This window comes from Phoenix dactylifera, chromosome 4 (genome assembly GCF_051530095.1).
Source record: "Phoenix dactylifera cultivar Ajwa chromosome 4, Ajwa_hap1_PhDact_Kaust_v1.1, whole genome shotgun sequence".
Lineage (NCBI taxonomy): Eukaryota > Viridiplantae > Streptophyta > Magnoliopsida > Arecales > Arecaceae > Phoenix > Phoenix dactylifera.
The window spans coordinates 10799552-10820490 of NC_143193.1; the positions used below are offsets into that span (position 1 = coordinate 10799552).

The 20939-nt window shown below is 35.2% G+C and overlaps 1 protein-coding gene across 2 annotated transcripts in view; it reads left to right on the forward strand.

Moving 5' to 3' along the window:
• The first annotated feature begins 4736 nt into the window (after positions 1–4736).
• The window catches only part of LOC103722590 (uncharacterized), a 31425-nt gene continuing 15222 nt past the window's right edge, over positions 4737–20939 (forward strand). Inside the window, exons 1-4 of one of the 2 annotated variants that reach the window (XM_026810580.4) lie at positions 4737–5046; positions 5139–5310; positions 6155–6240; positions 12634–12746. In XM_026810580.4, the coding sequence (XP_026666381.1) occupies positions 4877–5046; positions 5139–5310; positions 6155–6240; positions 12634–12746 (541 nt within the window). In that variant the 5' untranslated portion in view covers positions 4737–4876. The remainder of the gene's footprint in view (positions 5047–5138; positions 5311–6154; positions 6241–12633; positions 12747–20939) is intronic. The other variant, XM_008813193.6, reaches the window with a different exon arrangement.

The following is a 20939-nucleotide window of genomic DNA, read 5'->3' on the forward strand; positions in this document are numbered from 1 at the left end:
TTAGATAATAACTTAGCCCGTAATATAATAAAATAATAAAACCAATCTTTAATCAATGAAAGCCTACCTTATTAGAAATTCCAACATTCTCCCAGTTGGATGATATTAATTAAGACTTCGATCTTAAAGAAAATATATTTATTACATACATGTATATAGTTTGAAAATGACTCTTAGGGTAAGTTCACCTCATGTAGCCACATTTGTATATATTCTGAATGAATAACATCATAAGTTAGAATCCAGACAAACATAATCACTAACATCGAATCATAGCAGTCTTTACATCATCTATTGACATAAGACCATTCTATGGTTATAAATGTTAGTAATCTCATCAAAAGGGATCTAAATAGTGTAGTGCATATAGAGTGAACTTTGAGCTCTTATATGATTAAAAAAATATATAAAGTTCATCATCACTCCAATTTATAATTTTAAATAAAATTTCCTTATGCTTTCAAATGAAAGCTGCTACACTTACAATAGTTTTAAACTTATGTCACAATTTCACCTTATACCTCAAAACTAACTATGATATCAATTAAAACATAAGCACTATTATTGTTTCCATTCAAACAACATTTATAAACAACCATATGTGCACAAATATAAATACAATATTTTAATATAAAAATAAAACGATACTTTATTGCATCCAAATAGTGTTTTATAAAATAATACTCCCACGGACCAAGCACATCAAAAGACACTAATAGACCCTTGTTTTCACTTGCTTAACAAATATATTGGATCTAAGTCCTTTGATCAATGGATCTATCAATATTGCATCAGTCTTTTCATGCTTATTATAATATCTTCCTTCTTAACCAAATCTCTAAGTGCCAGATATTTTATCGTGGAAACTCTTATCGTTTTTTAAAAAGAGCACAACCGCATTCTTGTCACAATAAATTTTAAGTAGTTTTGAGATAACATGTACAATCATAAGCCCTAAGATAAAGTTTTTCAATTAATCAACATGCTTTGTAGCTCTGTAACATTGCCACAAACTCTACTTGCATAATAGAAGAGGCCACAAAAGTCTATTTTTTACTTTTCGAAGAAATAGCTACTTCGGCCATTATAAGAACATACGATGTAGGAACATGAGCTCAAGCCTGGAGCGTGCATAGAAATTGAGTCCCTTCTTTGGGTGAGCACCAAATTATATTAGGTCCACAAAGTTCTAACACCTAATTGCATTGAGTTTTAGTATTCCAATGCCTAATTCAATTGAGTCTTTAGGTGTTGAAGAAATTGTAGTTTGTTTGGAGTCTTATTTATTGCGTCCATGTATCGTTTGAAAGAGTCCTAACTAGTTTGGACTCTTAGTCCATGTGTCTTTAAAGAGTTCTAGTTATTTGGAAGTCTTAGCTGGATTAGTTGATTTTGTCAGTTGATTTTGTCAAATGATTGGTTTGATTTAAAAGAGTCCATATTTAGTTAGAGTCCTAAAATTTTGGTTGTTTGTGTTCTTATTTTTTTCTTACTCTATATAAAAAAAAAGGTTGAAGAATAAAATTGAGAGATAGATTTTTAGAAAAAAATGTTGAGAGTGATTCTCTTTTTTCTTGGAGTGCGACGCTCCATTCTCTTTCTAAGTAAAAGGGTGGCTTCATTGGAGAAAAAGATTAATCATGATAGAACAGGTCAAAGCTCAAGTGAAGACACTGTGCAAATTTTTGAACTTGCTTTGGAACTTGGAAGACTCCAAGGAAGAATTGAGTCTAGAATCCAACAATTGGGAGAAGAGATTCAAGGCACCTCTAATACTATTTTCTCTAGGGTGATGTCTCTTCTCTAGGCCGTAGGAAGATTGATTGGACAACTTGAGAATGCATCTTCTATCCCCGGAGCCTCTAACTCTGCCAAACCCTCTGCACAACCCAGTCAACCTTCTTCATCTAGACTTTTTCAATTCTTTACTTGTGTTGGATCTTCTAGTAGAACTAGGAGTCGCCGAGCTGATGCATCTTCTAGCATGCCCGCTCATCTTGATGTATCATCTTCTTCTGATAAAGGCTAGACATCCTTTCATGATCAATGTTTAAGCCTTCCAATTGTTTGCAACTTGTCTCTATCTCATCTTGTACTTGAACTCTTTATCTTAATGAAATTTACAATTTTAGTTCAAGTGACATATGTTTATTTGTTTATGAAACATATGCTTGTGACATGGTGATGTTTTAGATAGCTTAATGAATGTTTTATTTCACTATGAATGCTTAAGTGGTTCTCAATGCCTATCATACTTATCTTGTGAAATGGTTCCTCTCTTTTGTGCCCTCCTTATTGATAATGACAAATAAGAGGGGGGGAGAAAGAAAAAGATGGAGAAAAAAAAATGGAGGAAGAAAAATGATCAATGATAAAAGTTCAATGTTATCAAATAAAAGTTCCAAAGAAAAGTTTGAGAAATATAAAAGAAAGAAAGAAATTACAGAAAAATTCTAAAGGAATGCAAAAGGCAAAGTATAAAGAGAATGATTAATTTTATTTTTTTGCAAATAGTGATCTAAAATTTTTCTTTAAATAGTTCTATTATTACATCAAAATAGGGGAGAATCACTCTTATAGATAACTTGGTGTTGAAAGCAATTTCAATCAAACATAAAGAGTGAATAGTATCAAATAATATAAAATCAATTTTCACTCTATGAATTTTGTAAACTTAAATTCAGATATTATTCATTCTTATTCTTTCTATTTGAATTTTGCGCGCGCGCGCGCACACACACACACACATATATATATATATATATTAAAAGATGTTATTATCATTTATATCATTTATTTTTGGAACTCAAGGGTTTTGTCATCATCAAAGAGGAGGAGATTGTTGACCTTAAAGGATTGATTTTGATGATGCAAAATAGTTGAGTCAAAAGTTAAATAGTTTATTATTTTGAGTTTAATTGATAAATTTCAGAAAGCAAGAAGAAAGCCCTTAGCTACTCTCAAGTGAAGATCACCTATCTGAAGCTCTAATTAAGAAGCTAAACTTTAAAAGGCCATAAAAATATTCATTGGAAGCTCACAAACAAGCATAAAAAATTTCATCCTGAGCTACCTCAAGAGTTGACTCCAAACTTGCAACGAGTTAACTCTGGCACACTGTCGCTGACTGATATGCCTTCACAATTCGACTCCAACAAATCACAAGTCAACATTAGAACAGTCTGAGAGGATAGACAGAAAGCCAAAAAATTCATCACATTGATAAGTCGACCCATGAAGTACTCAAGCTGACTCCAGCTTAGTAAAAGTCAACCCTAGACAAAGGCAAGTCGACCCTAGAATGGCCATAGAGAAAAGGCAGAGAGCTGAAAAAATTATCGTATTGGCGAGTCAACCACAAAATTCACAAGTCGACCCTAGTCAAACTAGAATCGACCCCAGAAATAGTCGAGTCGAACCTAGAACAACAGATAGAAAGCAATGAAACTTAGTCTGTTAAAGAATTAACTCTTGAAAGCAACGAGTCGATCCCTAAACTGAGAGAGCTGACTCCACAAGTGCCATAGAAGAAAGACAGAGCGCAACAAAAATAGCAACAAGCTCGAGTTGACTTTTGAAGATCGCGAGTCGACTCTTGAATATCTCAAATCGACCTTAGAAAATAGTGAGTTGATCCCTTTGCACCCGAAAACAGAAATAACTAGTTTTTTTTTTTGTGAATCAGAACAACTATTTTCATCTCACAATAGCTCTATTTACTGTCTAACGATTAGAAAAAGTGTTCCAACCTTCTCTAAAGAGTATAAATGTTTAGGAACACCAAAGAAAAATGCGAGCTCAAGCATTATAAAGATAAATCCACTAGAGCCAAAAAAAGAAAGCAAAAAGAGAGAGCTTCAAAGAAAAAATCCTTTAAGAGCTTTCATTGCAAGCTGAAAGATCACATATTCAATATCAAAGAGTTGGTGATATGCCTTCAAGAGTAACCAAGTCAACCAATATAGTCAAGCTCCATTTCTTGAGTTTGCTTTTATTGTTCAGAAGCTGTACTTTATTATATTTAAATTATTTTTATTCTTTGTTGTAACAAGTTTTAGGGATTGAAAGTTGGGGGAAAGGTCCATCTAAATCTGGATTGTTTGTGTTCCGAAAAAATAATTAGTATAGATTTTGGTTAATTTTCTGAAAAATCAAGTAGGTTGTTTGTGATTCCGAAAAACAATCGATTGTAGGTTTTGGTTGTTTGATCTGAGAAAATCAACTGGGTTGTGCTATGAACCCGGAAAATATTTGGGCTATAATCTGGGTTATAAATTATAGTAAAATTTACAAGAAAAAAAAGTCTTGGAGAGAGAACGTAGGTGTAGAGTTGGCACCGAACTACTATAAATTTTTTGTGTTTACATTACTTGACCTGTTTGCTCTTATCTTCAGCATATTTACTTATTAATTTCCTGCTAAAGATTATTTTCTTCTATCTAGTATGAATTTCGATGCACTTAGTAAAAGTTTTCAACAATTCAATTAACTCTCTTCTTAGATTGCATAGCTAGGCAACAAAGATTTCTTTACACAAATCCCTGCTAATCTTGCCCTATAATTTGGGTTTCCCTCAAATTTAGATTCCCTGCAAATTTAGGTTTCCTTAACTATGAGTTGCTGGTAGACACATGAAAAACGAGAGAATTGTTGGTCCAAGAGAAAGACCGAAAATAATTTAATTTTTCTCAGTTGCTTAATGCATTAAAAATAAAATAATTGGGAAATAGAAAATAAAAGGCCGTTGGTATTTCCCCAACTCGACACCTTGGTGTTCCTCCTCGTTATATAATAAATTTTTTCCCGCCCCACTCTCGATTAGAAGAACAAGTCCCCAAGGTCGTCGGCGGACGGAGGGAGAGACAGAAAGAAGAGGATGTGCGGAAGGGCTCGTTGCACTCTCAATCCTGGCCAGGTCGCCCAGGCCTGCCGCCTCGCCGACGGCGGCGGCGACGCCTCCTCCATCCCCACCCTCCAAATGGATCGGTACTCTCGAGTCAATCTTGAATGTTCTTCCTATATTCCCATTAATTTCGAGGAATTAACGTGGGTGTGTTCTTCCTTTTTCTTGATTAATTTTCTTTTGAGCGAGCCATGATGGCGATTTATGTTTTTGATTTTTTTTTTTCGCTGTGCAGTTACCGCCCGTCGTATAATGTCTCGCCGGGGGCGTACCTGCCGGTGGTGGCGGCGCGGAAGGAGGCGAAGGGTTCGGGTGAAGGTCGAGAGGCCCCGGTCATCCACTGCATGAAGTGGGGCCTGGTTCCTAGCTTTACTAAGAAGACCGAGAAGCCCGACCACTTTAAAATGGTATCCGATTGTTTAACCCTCTCCTTATGTTTTTTTCCTCTTTTTGTGAACTTGGCCTGGGAAGGCTGAAAGTGGTGTATTTTCTTGAAGTTGGGACTTAAATAAGATCACTACCATGGGGTTCTGGGAGGGAGAACTGGGGATAGACCTAAGCTTAAGTATGCTTTTAACATAAAGATAAAGTGGCATTTAGAGTTACAAGCCCAAGTCTTTACCCTCGCACCAAGAAATTGCCGTATTTCTGAAGTTGGGACTTGAGAGTGTCAAATATTTGCTTAGGATTTGAATGAATATCATGGTTCCAATTACCCCAATTATAGCAAAAATAAAGGCCTCCTTTGAAACACCGTTATGCCTTTTTATAAACAAAAATACGACGTGCTATTTGTCTAATATAGCTTTGATTGGGTTTATTTGTGAAACAAAAAAAAAAAAATAGTGTTCATAATAACAGCAGTGAAATAGTGAACAGTAATGTGAAGTTGATTGTTTTCGCAAATCACTGTTTGTAAAAAGATATCCTTATAACTGGCACACAAATTTGAATTTAAATAGTATTTTTTCAGATGAATAGTGAAAAGTTGAAAATAATGTCCATTATCCCCATGTATAATGCCTTCTGTGATAGGACAATAGCTGAATAACAGCCTTCTGTAATAGGACAATAGCTGAATAACAGCTGCATTAGTTGTATGACATTGTTATTTATGCTTCACAAATATGTTGTTCAATGAAAGTTAACTACTTGGATTGGACAATTTTTTTGCAAGCTGTAACACTCTACTGCTGATCATAAAATGTCTGTTCTGGGGGAGAAATGTTAGTTTTATTCTGTTATATGCAGTTCAATGCTAGATCAGAGTCAATAAAGGAGAAGGCTTCCTTTCGTCGACTTATTCCTACCAATCGATGCCTTGTGGCAGTAGAAGGGTATGATAGACAGTAAATTTGCTGGTCTTTATTTTCTTATTCTGATGTGTTCTTTTTGTTCTTAGAAACATTTTTCTGAAAATAGAGTAATTTTCTATGCTGTGTCTTTCCTTTTAATCTCTCTCTCTCTCTCATAGTTGTTAAGTCATGCTATCACATTGAAGTTGGATATCTTGTTGAGATCAAGGGACAGTCTTTTTATTTGATTCATGGGGTAATTGCACTAATAAAGCTTAGCTGAAATGTGTGGTTACTTTGTTCTGGGTGTGAGTGTTTAAGTACTTTATGGGTAGTGATGTTCTAAAGTATTCATAATGTTAAATCCATGAAACAATGAGATTTAAAAATTCTAACCATTTTTTTTTGCTTTGTGTATATCCATGTCTCCCAACCGAGTCTGCAAGTTATTAATACTCTGTATTAATTTTTAATGGATTTCAACTTGCAAACATGGCCATATGGGTTATACGTAGCAATGTTTCAAAATGTGGTGCATACTATCGGATATGCAGCTGCATATGCATTTGTAGTCTCTTAACCACACCACATTACCTATGTATAGTATTATATGCAGTCATACCGCACGTGGATGAAAAAGTTGTCCATTTAGGATTGTGCAACCGTGTAAGTGGTCCTCTTAGTATTATATGGCTGCATATGTATCCCTACTTAGCACTTTGGAGTTACAACCTACATTTATGTGTTTCCATGTAGGTGAAACAGGTTCAATTTGATGGTTAGGTTTGATATAGTTTCAGGTGAGCCTGATACATGTATTAATAGTGATAAATGTTGATTATGTTATAATTATTGCTTTAGATTAGTTGTTATTGCTATTACTCATCCATAAAAAAAATATTATAATTACTCTTGTTTAAAAAAATATTATAATTACTCTTGTTAAAAAAATTATTATAATTAGTCTTGTTTAAAAAAAGTATTATAATTACTCTTGTTGTTATTATATTATACATATTTTTAATAGCTATAAAATGGTAATCATATATGCACCTACATGTCGCATATGCACTTTGCGGTCCCTTGACCACACGCATCCATATTCACTTGCATATGCGACTTGCATACCGTGTATGAACTATGCGGTCCCTTGACTACTTGCATACCACAACCGTTTTTTAAAACACTATCATGGATACAACAAGTACTATATAGTCAACCAAAAGGGGTTAGGGAAAAGTTAGTTATATAGTGCACTTGGTGCGAAGCTTATAATGCAATTTCGAGCAGTATGGAGTCATTTTTATACCTTTTTTCTCTAGATCTTGTGTTGACAGAGTTACTTGGCATTTTAAATCCCTACAAGTATCTATCTTTTAATGTTGATATAAGTTGTGCAATTTCATGTTTTAGCAATGTAATTGTCCTGAAGTGGGAGTCGGAATAGGAAGGAATTTTGTGCCGAAAAAGTAGCTACTGGTAACTCAACAAAAATTCAGAACTTAGTCGTGATTAGGTTTTAGGTTGTGATAGATCATATCTTGACCCATAATGCTTCTCATGTAGTTTGGCTTAAGCTTGTTGGTTATCTTCGAGGTTAAGTGGGTAAAATGCTATCTTTAGGGTTGCAAATGGATTGGATTTTCATGCTTTTTATTTGGAGCTAACCTGAAAAGTGAAAATTAATTTAGTCTGATCTGAGCCAGTTATTTGATTTAAGCTTGGATTGGAAAATATGACCTATTCCAAACACGACTGGATAGTGATTATTAAGTGAACTAATTCGAATCATAGCGGAACCCAAACTAGTTGGGAGGACCTGTGTAGGCATGTGCTTAGTCCCAAATTGGTTGTGCGCCTAGGAGATCGTGCATTCTTATATAGGGTCTAGGAGCCCGGAATGTACCTTCTAGCTAACCTTTTTAGGTGAAGTCCTGGATTGTTACACTAATACACTTTATTTTTCACCACCATCATTTTAATAATCTAAGCTACTTTGGTCATAACTTTTATGTAGTTAATCATCAATTTTGTTGTTCATTATATTTATATTTGGTTGTTTGCCATTTTTATGCGAAATAGTTTGTTAATAGTGTCTATATTGTTGTTTAATTGTTTCTTTTTTGCCAATAATGTTTAGGATATTATTAACCAATTTATATATGTTTATTATGTTTTGTATTTGGATTATTCGTGACTTGACTCAAGCTAAAAAGCTTAATGGATTGATAACTTTAAACCCGTTCAAACCTGCCTGACTAGAAGTGGACTATTTTAGATTATTTGAAATTTTTGAACTAATTGAAAAATTGAAATATGGATTGGGTTTTTAATTTTGCCAAAGCTTGATCCAACTTGACTTACTTGCAGCCCTATGCATCTTAGCCGTTCATAGGAAATGGCTATAGTTTGAATAAAATGCTACTATACTACTGGGTAATTATTTTGAAGACAATTTGTTGAAAAAACTAAAGTATGATTGTTGATTTCTGCACTGAAAGGTGTTAAAAGAATGACGCAAAATTAGATAATCAGAAGCGAATTTGTGCTAGTGAGAGATTGTGGTATGAGCATAAGAAAGACCAATAGCATTTGGAAGTAAGAGATGGTACAATATGAGTTCTCCATGCTGGTTGAACGCCCATTATTGAAGAGTAATACAATAATCATATTATTTTTTGTAAAACGAAAACAGTGTGAGCCTTGGCGTACTAATAAGGTTGTTCTATGACCTGGGTGTCATGGGTTCGAATCATGAAAATAGCCTCTCTACATGCAAGTTAAGGCTGCATACATTTTACCCTCCCTAGACCTTGCAATGATTGGAGCCTCGTGCATTGGCTATCCTTTTTATTTTTTATAACCAAAGGTCTAATAGCATATTTAATTTTCCAAACTCATCATAATGTTGTGAGCATTTGAACAATGGTACATTAAAATGATTTCCCTAGGATATACATGTGGATCACTATTAATTTCTAAAATATGTCAAATTTACATGATTTTGAGTATGTCCCTCATATAGGTTGAGATAGTTTTATCTCAATTTTGAAGCAAATGACACCCTATGTTCTCTCTGTCTATCTTACCAAAATACTTTCCAAATCTCTTTATTGCTGGGCTTGATTCATGTTACATAAAAGGATTAAGTTAGGTCAGCTTTCAGAGACCTAAGGTCTCATTAACAAATCATAAAATGCTTGACACAATTTCTCAGTCCTGTTTTTGATGGAAAAATTCTATCCTTTAAATAACCTGAAATTGTTTTATCTCTTCCTGTTTGTAAACTTGATTGTTCCTCCCCAATCACCATTTGTGGAAAGAAACACAATTTTGGATTCCTTGATCACCAGTTTACACCAAATTTTGCATGGCTTTAGTACTGCTTTGATGCAGTGCAAGTGGAAAAGGTTTTTAGTTATGTTGGAAATAAAGTAGAAGGGACAAAGTATTAACATTTCTTTTCTTTTTCTTTTTTCTTTTCCTTAAAATTGTATATAAATTTGTAATCGTAATGTTATTTTTTTCCTTTATTTCAAGATTTATCATTTTGACTTTTCTATGATATTCAAAGTTTATTCTCCTTTCCACATAGCATGCCTTTCAGTGCATTCAGTTCCTATCAAATATTGCCTGGAGGACTTATACTCATGCTTATCAGAAAAATGTCTAGAATGTTTAACTTAATGTGGTAATCATGAGCTTTCTATAATCCAGTGTTCATCTCAAATTCTTTTTTTTTAGCTGGATGGCATTCTATATTCATAAGAGTTGCTACTCACTTCAAGTAATGACCATCTTCTAGGTTTGTTGAAAAGAGCAAAATAGCCCCCTAACGGGTAACCACAACTTTTTAATCATGAAATCTTAGTTGGTTTGAAACATGGCTTCAATTGTTGGCCTTTCCAGTCCATTCCAGTCCGCAGGTACCATGTCTCCAGAAAACCTATTACTAGAGATATATTCTGATTTTGTAGACCTGAATAAGTATGTATGCTGATAGTCTCTGTAGTCTGTACTAGTGGGATCTATTCTAGCAGATTTACAATATTAATTAGCTGAAAACCGGCATTGGGTGTAGACTGTAGAGCCATGATATGAAGTAATTTCTAGTCTGTTGTACATGTAGTTCTCATGTATTTAGCACTTCAGTTTACTTTGAATACGTAATGCTTACATAGGCTTTTTTTTTGGCACATTCTTTTTTCTGCAGAAGCAGTCCTTTATTATCGCATTTTGGTGTTAAGATACAAGTTAATTATGCTGATGTGAAAGATGCTTTCTCAAACATATCAATATTTTAATTCCCTTTTTTCCTTTTAAAATTTTGTTTCAACAATCAGGTGCTGATATTGTCAAATAAGTAACCACAATTGTCTTTGACCAGAATCATCCATACAATGCAAAAGTTGATCTTTCTTGTTGGACTTCATATGTAGATGTAGTCTATTATTTATGAAGCTTATATAGGTGAATATTCCTTGAAATTGTTTCAAAATTTCTAACTGTGTCAGTTAAAGCCCATTGACACAATAAACTGTTGGGCTAACTCTGATGGGAGGTAGAGACACCTATCTCCTCTTGGAACTGGCTCTGCTTGAATCTAGCAATGAGTGGATCCACGGTGTTTGATTTGGGTGTTTTATGTGTACGTATCATACAAGAGCTCTTACCTATAAAATTATGTACTGACAGGGAAATAATAATCTCTGCATATATTGATGATAAGTGGAGATAGCCTGTTGCTAGACAATCTGGTTTGCTAACTAGAAAGATTGACTCAAACCCAAGATTGTTGTATAAGTTTCTCACTATGACATGCAAGAATAGAAAATTCTTATATAAAACTCCAGTTATCATAATTAAATCAAATTACGATGAATATTTTGTCATGGCTGAGTTGTTAGGTAACTTATGACTGGTCACATTGCTTGTTGGCTTGTTCCTGTTGTTGTAAAATGTATCGTTTGACCAATCATTGGATCTACCTTCCAAGTTTGACTTTGAAAGAGTTGGGTTCCACTAGGACCAACAGTTAGCATCTTGAACAATCCTTGCTTGATACAGTTTCCTTGAGCTGAATTTTGAGTTGTTCACGCTGTCAAGTTGGAAGCTTTAGTAGAACAGGTTGATCCAGCAAGTTTCTTACATGCTAAATATTACTGCTTTAGTGATGTCAATGGACAAGAGGCAGCAAATCGGAAAGCCAGCTCTCGCACAGATTGGCTTTGAGTTATACTAGATACCTACATACTTCAGCAAAACATATAATTACCTACATACTTCAGCAAAACATATAATTAGGTCAATGCAGAAGAAAAATTACCCGGCTATGCATGCTATGATGGTCTACCTGATTTGAGAAGATTTTTTCCATGAGAAATTCAGATATGCGCTTGAGGTTCCAGTGTACTCTTCCATCATTGTGCTCTCAATAATACTATCAAGATCAAAATGGAGTAGGGATAAAAGAGAAAAAGCCAGAATCTGATCTTTATCAAGGTCTGAAGTTCTTTTAGTTTAGCGATATGGTATGTTCCTCTATCTCCCTCTGTATGTCTGTCACTCTAAAATCTCTTATGATGCCACGAAATTTCTAATTTGTTAAGGAAATGTCTAACATTCCCAGCTGGATCAGAAGCCATTGTAGCCAGCCAGCTGCTACCTTAGAGTCCATTTCAATCCATAATTTTGTATCTGTTGTTTCTTTCTAAATAATATTCTTTGAACCTCTGAAGGCTTAAAGGCATTTAACGTTGGATGAATTGTGCTTGGAGCAAAGGCTGCCTGAGTATTTGAGAACTGGGTTTCCATTTTTATCTCTAACTGAACCACCACATGAAGAAATGGAGATATATTTTTCTGTCATAGTTCAGTTTCAGCCATTGGAGCAGGAAGTTTCCAGTTGATCACTGGAAAATTTTGTTTCCGTTACATCAATTATGGCAACTTCCCTGCTTCAGTTTTCCAGCTACATTTAGATAAAGAAGTTTAAACATTATCTGTTTGATAACTTAATAAGCTTGCAATCATGAACCCTTAGTTTCATCAGAAGCATTTGGTTAGTATTTCTCCTAGCTGTTAGATATTTAAATGCAAGGGCATAGTACATTTATCAAAAATATGATACAGGTGATGCAATACCCAGATGCTTTTTAGGAAAATTAAACGTTTACTGTCACATATATCTTGGGAAAAAAAGAATAGAAAAGATTGGCACAGATTTTCTGAAAATATATACTAATTTACTATTATAAAGGAAATGCTTCATTGCTTCTCTTTGAATGCCGTATACTTATTGGTGTGGACTTAGAATGGGAAGAGTCTAGGTTGCTTGCTATACGATCAGATCTGTTATTGTATATTCAATTTCTATTCTTTTTCTTTTTCAATTTAGTGTACTTAACAATATATGTTTTATATGTTGGGATGTAGATTCTATGAGTGGAAGAAAGATGGATCAAGAAAGCAGCCATATTATATACATTTTAAGGATCACAGACCTCTTGTGTTTGCCGCTCTTTATGATTCTTGGGTTAATTCAGAAGGTTGGTTGGTTTTTTTCTTATGTACAGTTTTAAAACTGCTTGTTCAGTTGATTTATGTGGCTGTTACTCTAAACTGACCTTTTATTTTTCACATTGGACCACTTTTTTTTTGATGTAAATGATGGTAATATTTGATCCTCATGTTAAGCATTAAAATTTTTATTTTTCAAATTTTGAAGGAAGTGAGCGAGCAGTCATGTCTGTAGTCATCATCAAGATCATTACCATCATTTTACTTATGTTTTTTTTTGATTGCCTCAACCATCTCTTTTAACTGATTTATTGTGTATCCTACTTATTAAACTTCTTTATTTTCATGCTGACCATTTTTAGTCCAAGTAACTTCAAGCATCAATTTTTGTCACGAAAATACCGCATGCTTTATATATCCTTAAATCAATACTAGATTTTTAATTTAACTTACCATAGTAACAATCAAATCTGTAATGTGTTTCTTAAAATAGGAGCAGGGTTGATTTTTGTAGCAGTGCTGTATGGATGCGGAGCAAGAGTTAGACCAGCACACATATCCAAGTATTTGAAATGGCAAGAAAAGAGAAAAATAGTGACACATAAGTAAAACATAAGTCTATTTAGGACTCAGTTATATGATATTAGCCTGTTCTAGCTTAATACATGATCAGGGAGATCACATCCTGAGCTACAAACCCAGGTTGAGGGCATGGGTAATATACATAAGCCTTTGCTGAACAACAAGTAAGAAAAGGCCGAAGTTGAAGCTGGCCTTCAGAGCAATAGAGTCTTGACAGCAGTCGGGAGCCAGTTATCTCAGTGACTGCCTCAGTAGTTGTTGAAGTTCTGCCTCCTAGTCCTGTGCCATGAGTTTCCTCAGTGTGGGGTCCTTATGCTTGGTTGTTTAGATTGCAGCCAGACCCAATTACCTTCATTCATATTGTGGAGAGTGAGAGAAGAAGAGTCCAGCCAGGATTCTACTTGGCTTTATTAGGTGGTTTTTACTGAGCTTATTCTTATCCCCACTAATTTGAGATAATATCTATCAGAAATTAGGGACATTCTGGTAGTCGTCATTCTCAGCACCTTATCTTTATTTCTAGTGCATTGGATCGAAGTGCTGCTGAAAGAAAATTCCTTCCTTCCAACCACCTATGGTTTCATAATGCTTAATGCTTGAAGCTCTATGTGGTAAATGGTTCAATCTAAACCAAATGTGACATAGAACAGGTCTCCATGGCTACTGCTGGCTGATCTTATAGTTTCTTAGCCTCTCAATCTGTGGCTCGTACTCATCTATGTTCTTTGTAATGGGAAGATACCACATTCAAAATCTGAAAATACATGATCTATAGATTTCCTGATCCCAAACAAATCGAAAACAATCAATAGAAATGATGATGTGCATATCTGAAACTCCTATTAGATAGCAGAGAAGGTGAAACACCTCAAGACCTTCAGGTCTTGGCTGGATCACCTTTAGACAGCCTTCTTCTTGATGGGAATGAAGATCAACTACACTTAACGGGAGAGAAAAACTCAAGCCCTTGGAGAAGCCGAACCTCCACTTGCTTACAACTACCCATGGTGGAGTGGGAGAAGAAGAATCCTTATCCCCATGCAAGAGAAACGGTGGAGGGCAGGTGGTGGAGGAGAGGTAGTGCTTCTCCATTGGTCAAGGAGAGGAATGGGAGTCGATCTCTAGATGAGATAGAGATTGACTCCTGCTGCTTAGTTGAGCCTGAGCTTCAACATGACCTAAATGTTTCTCCCAATTTTTTTAGGTAGTGACAAATAATGATATATTAAAATAAGCTACTTTGTTTTAAATAAAAAGTCTCTCAATGAAGGCTACCAAAGGTGGGACCCACTTGTCAAGGAATAAATTACAAAATCATGATGCTTCATGTCTCCACCCATCATAAAACTCCACACATCATAGAAAGGAGCATTAAATAAAATTAATTGCTCCATCTTTGCCGTCATGCATCTACTTCTAGAATCCCTTAAATCAGATGACGAAAATTGAGCAACTTCACTATTATTCTGTAATCATCCAATCAAGCGAGTTTGCACAAGAAAATCAATTTTGAAAAAAAAGAGAACTATAATAATTAATCTATGAGTCCATAGTATCCAATATTCTGTTGAACAATACTCTAAGAAAATGAGTTTAACTCAATAACTAAGCCAAGGTCATGCTTATGCCTCATAATTGGGCATTGATAATATTATGATTAGATTACATGACCAGGTAGGAAAAGTGTGTCATACTTATGCACCATGATTGTGCATCAATAGTTTGTCATGCTTACACCACATGACAGGCCATCAATAATATGCCCCTCTTACTCCTTGTGACCAGACATCAATAGAAGGTAGCTAGTTATCTCATACATGATCAAGCCTTATACTAAAGTATCCAAGTATTCTCATCAATATTCCAATGCGAGCATCATTAATTATCAAGTATCATAAAGGTTGGATTCATAATTTCATCAAAACATCAATTTCAGGTTTGAGAGTTGTCAATACACAATGATAGATCCAGATTGAAGCCATTCATGAAAATATTCTCTAAGAATTATTATAATCTACAACTTTTTCTATGGTATATATATATATATATATATGTATATACATACATACATATTTATATATATACACTTATATACATATATGCGCACATATATACATATATATGCATGCATACGTACACATATACATAAGCATATGATACATACATATATACACATAAACATTCATATGTACATACATACATATGTACATTTGTACATATGTATGTATCTATATAAAACAAGGATTCTTACAAAACAAAAGGGAACATGTAAGAAAGACGCTTATCTTTACACTCCCAACTGAAAACACTACAATCCAATACCTCAACACCTCAAATAATCTAAAACAAATTAAATTATGGGATAAAACACTAGTTCAGTAATCATCCTAGACTTGCCAGTAATCATCCTAGACTTGCACCAATAGTGACTGCTACAAACAAAAACTTATTTATTCCTATTCGGGTTTCCTAAAATAACAAAAATTTTCATTTAACAACTAAACTAATTATACTTCCTACGTACAGAATTTGAAGTCCTAAAGTAGGATAACTATCGGCGGGAACGTAGGGTGCCATAAGTCAATATCTTTGTAATTAATCATTGATTTTGGAATGCAAAACAACTTTAAACTTTTGAATGTTTTTTGACTAAAATAGCCCTAGATTAAATATTAGACATGGGGTCTCCTTTCTTTTCTTTTCCATTATTCCCTACTTTTAGTCTTTGATTCAACAACGAAGAAGTCTGATAGGCCAACATCATCGCCTCCTTGGCCCCAAGAGCATGGACAAGATGATCTTCACCTTTGACAATGTCATCATCACTAATGATGACACCACCATCATCAATAAGGTCGTCGTCCTCTAGCCCACCATCAAGATGCTTGTCGACCTTTTCTACTCCCAGTGATGACACCACCTTCATCATCATCCTTGCAGATGCTCTCCTTCGCCACTTCTGCTCCATCCTCCTTACTAGCATCCACCCCCATAGCCATCTTTGATGCCTTCCATCACCTCTTTCTCCACACCATTAATGTCCTCTGCCGTGTTGCCGTTCTCCTCGATCTCTCTAACTGTAGTCCCTTGTCAAGTGTGCTGCAACCTCCCTCGATACTGCTCAACCTTGGGATGGTGAAGAAGATCATGATCACTAGTTGCAATGTGTTTCTCATCCAAAAGAGTAATTTAGGGGATTGTGACTGACCTCTTGCTACACTACCTGGCCATGGCCAAGGCCAAGATTTTGGACGTCAAGGATAAGCTGATGGATGAGATTGAGTTCATCACAAAGACACTGAACTATCTGCCTATCACTAATATATTAAGCATTTTTAGGAGGAGAAGTTGGGTTTTGTTGACTTGGTGGAAGTGGCCTTTTTTGGGGATGTGAAGCTTGTAAAGATCATGGGGAGGACCATGTCTTTTGCCCCTCTCTTGTGGACCTCGTTGTTAATAACCTACCACCTCAAGAAACACACTTGTAAGAAGTTCCCCTTTCCCAAGCTTCCAACCATCACTATAGTCAACGAGGCGCCAACTACCAGCTCTTCCAATCCTTCAAGTCCCTTCATTCCCTCATCGTCCGCCCCCACCACAGTGAGTGGCGCGCCATTGAGTCCTTTGTCTATCTCTCCCTCTTCTTTGACATCATCTAGAGCAACAAGATCTCAACCACCACTTCTTGCATCACCCTCTTTGCCATCATTCATAAGATTCTCCACCTTAACGTCTTCAATGGGCACACCTCAACACCTGCGAGATCATCCACTTGTATGATTTGATGCAAAGGGGAAGAGGTTTTAGTGTTCATGGACCCCTAGTGGAGAGTAACCAAGGTTGAATAGTTATTTATCATCCTTAGTTAACCAGGGATTACGGTTCATTGGGGCTATGGAAGGTTAACAGAATGTTCTATTTACAATTTAGATAGACCTTTTCATGTTCAATTTGTAAATATTGATGAGAGGATGTTTTATATTTAATTTTGACAAAATGTTGGGTATGATTTGCAAAAAATCCAAATGCGAAGAGAAACTTAAGTTTTGAGAATTGACTAGTGTTTTAAGTTTCCAAAATAGTGCTTGATTTAGAAATATACGGAAAAACATATTTTACATTAAAATTTATAGGTAAAAGAATTCCCTGGTTTGTGGGGTTTTAAGTAGTTTTCAAGAGCTGTTGAGTTTTAGGGTTTCTAAGGGATATCTAGGCTTGAAAAATTTGATTATAAGGTTTACAAGGAATAATATCTAACATGACTTCAAGAGGCAATAGACTAATTTACACTAAGGAAACCTTAGAGTTTGAAATTTGGCTCAAAGTTGAAAGATATCAAAATTTGGGAAGAACTTAAAGGCTTAGAAAGCACCACGTAAATTCCAAGGAAAATGGAAAAGTTACTTACAACGTATAGCCTAATAGAACTCTTAATTCCTTGTCCAAGCTTTTCCTCTTTATCTTCTTGACTTCTTTAGCCCAGTTCTCCTTCCTTTTATTTCTCTTTTCATGGTCGATCCTTCTTGCCTCTATTTATACGAAAGGTAGGTCTCTCTAGCAAGTTGGGGCTATTGGGTCAATTTATCTGAATATGCTGCTTGTCTAAGTAGGTCTATTCTAGGACTTAAGTAAGTAGACTACTATAAGGAGAGATGGACTAATAAATAAATAGTCAAGCTATTGTACATAGACTTATTAAACATATTTAAGCATATATCCATTTAATTAAGATATTGCAATTAAATAAGGAAAAATTGTCATGACTAGGAACCTCGCTCGACTAAGATCCAAGTCTATCTTGGTCAAGGTTTCAATCTTGGACCAAACTGTCTGGTATGAGGCGTGCCGTACCATTTCAATAGGATATTGGTACTTAGTATGCCTCCCATATTAAGTGTCAGTATTGAGGTATGCAACGTATCGGCAGTTTACCAGTTGGACACCGGTAGAGGGTTCGGTATTGGATTGCAAACCTTAGTCTCGATTTTCCAATGGACTAAATATTTACACTAATCACTAGTTGTGTAAGCTAATAATTCACAAAATATATCTTCAAAATAATTTATTTGTAAAAATAATGATCATTTGATCGCACAACGCAAATTGAATACCATCCAAATTAAATTTTTACATCTTATAACCTTGAATAAAACAACGTCCATTTACATATGATTATCTTACAATACAGAAAATAACTCTTAAATCCTCACAAAAGTTATTCAAACTTTTTAGTAGTTTAATTCAACTAGTCTCCATATTGAAATATAATGAGTAAGCTACATAGTTCAGTAACTAGCTAAACTTAGTGAACAAGATAGAGTTAAGCAATCTTAATATGATATAAGTATTAATATTTGATGCTTATTGACACTCAAACATTTAGAAAACGACATTTCAAAGGTGCAATCAAAATAGATACATTTTCCAAGATATCACATTTCAAAACATTGAAAATCAGAACAGGTAACATTTACTAGTGCATTTTATTTTGAAAGCATAGAAATGCAATTGAAATCACTTTATAGAATCAAATTAATACCAGCTGGTCAATAACCAACTATTATACCCATTGGTCAAGGATAAGAAATGTCGAACCGACCCAAACCCGACGGTTTGGCTTGTACCAAACCGTACCAAAGCTGTCTTGGGACAGTTCATCCTCTTAGGTCAGTTCAGTATTGTTTTATTGATAAAACATCTTACCCCCATGGATTGCTTCTATTCGGCTTTGAGATCCCTCGACTTTGCTCTTTCGAGATCCCTCGTCGCGTCCTTCGCTCATTTGCTCGTCTGAAAACCTCGTCTCTTCGACTGCTACCGGTAAGTCCCACCGTCTCTTGCCCCCTCTCTCCCCTCCTCCCTCCTGCTCCTTCTCAGGTAGGCTTTCCCCCTCTCTCCCCCCTCCCTCTCTCTCTTCTTCTCTCTTTCTCTCCCTCTCCCCCCTCTCCCTCTCTTTTCTGCCGTCTTTGTTTTGGAATGGGGGAGAGTGGAAAAATTTCCATTTCAAGCACTTTTTTTTAAATTTTTGAATATTGAACTAAAGTCAACGAATCATATGCCGTTTTCAGCTCAAAATTTGGAAATAAAAAAGAGGTCCAAAATGGACCGGAATGTCATGATACCAGTACCGTATCATACCTCCGGACAATCGGTACGGGTCCCAATGCCGGTAGAGCCAACCTTGGTCAAGGGTTCACTAATGCACCAACTGTTATACCTGTTGGTCAAGATACACTAAAAAGCAACGAATACTTGTTGGTCAAGGGTTCATTGCTGGAAAATAGGTTTCAGTTCAATTAATAAAACTTGAGACTTTTCAAATAAAAGGATAGATAGCATCTAGTTTTGATTCAATAAAACAAAATATAGATAAGGTGATTCAAGTCAAATGGGATGCTGGGATTTAGAACTAATTGTGTGTAAAAAGAGATTGAAGGTACATGATTATAAAGTCTATATAGATAAGGTGATTCAGAGTCAAATAGGATGCAAGGCCTTAAAACTAATTGTGTGTAAAAAGGGATTGAAGGAACATGATTATGAAATCTAGACCATGAATCAATGGCTTAAATAGTAGGATGCCACTGTATGAGGATACTTATCTTCATATTTATTTTGTATCCAAAACCTTCACACCACCAAACTCATATATAGATAAGGTGATTCAAAGTCAAATAGGATGCAGGGATTTAAAACTAAATGTGTGTACAAAGAGATTGAAGGAACATGATTATGAAATCTAGACAATGAATAAATGGCTTAAATAGTAGGATGCCTACCTTCATGTGTATTTTGGATCCAAAACCTTCGCACAACCAAACTCATAGAGGATTAAGGAACCCTATATAAATGATAAATGTATGTTTTGAAGTGGATTTCACATACAAGCAATGCTGTTAAAGTAAAGAAGGTTAGGAAGTAGACTAAGTCCAACAAATAACCTCCAATAACCTAAAGACAATAAGAAATTGTGTGCTCAAAAGAGAAAAAAACCCAAAAACTCTAAAATAAGGTACAAAATGATTTAATTGTGATTGTAGAACCTTAAGAGAAGGATGGACAAGGATTCATTAGCAAATAAAATGCGACAACTGGACTTTGACTTGGGTTGTTGGAAGGCTATAATGCCATAAAGGTACAAATTATGATGGTTCCTATTCAGAACGTGGAAGCTACATGCTGGCTATGAAAAACTGAGAAACCTAAACAAGAGATTCACTATTGTGCCAGAACAATTAGATGGTTAAGTGAGTCCTGCAATGTTTTAGGTTGTTCCATGTGAGTTTAGGGGGTTTAGGTTTTGACTGGCTGGAGTGCGGCACATTCAATCTAAAGAGGAGAATATCACCTTAACTACTTGGAGATCTATACCTACCAGTCTTAAGGTATTCTAAATATGAAAATTGATGAAGTTTTCTCTTGTTATGCATTATTACTTGTCCATGTAAGTAGAGGTCAAATCCAATAATTCTTGTGCTGGATGGATGATCCATGACCATCAATGAGCTATTTATCAAAAGAGAAAAGACCATCAATGAGCTACTTTGCCAAAAGATGAATTGGAACCTGATGGTGTACGTTACAAGGAGCATTATCAAAATTCAGAGATCCTCTGACATCGCATTTTGGGCTGGGTATGA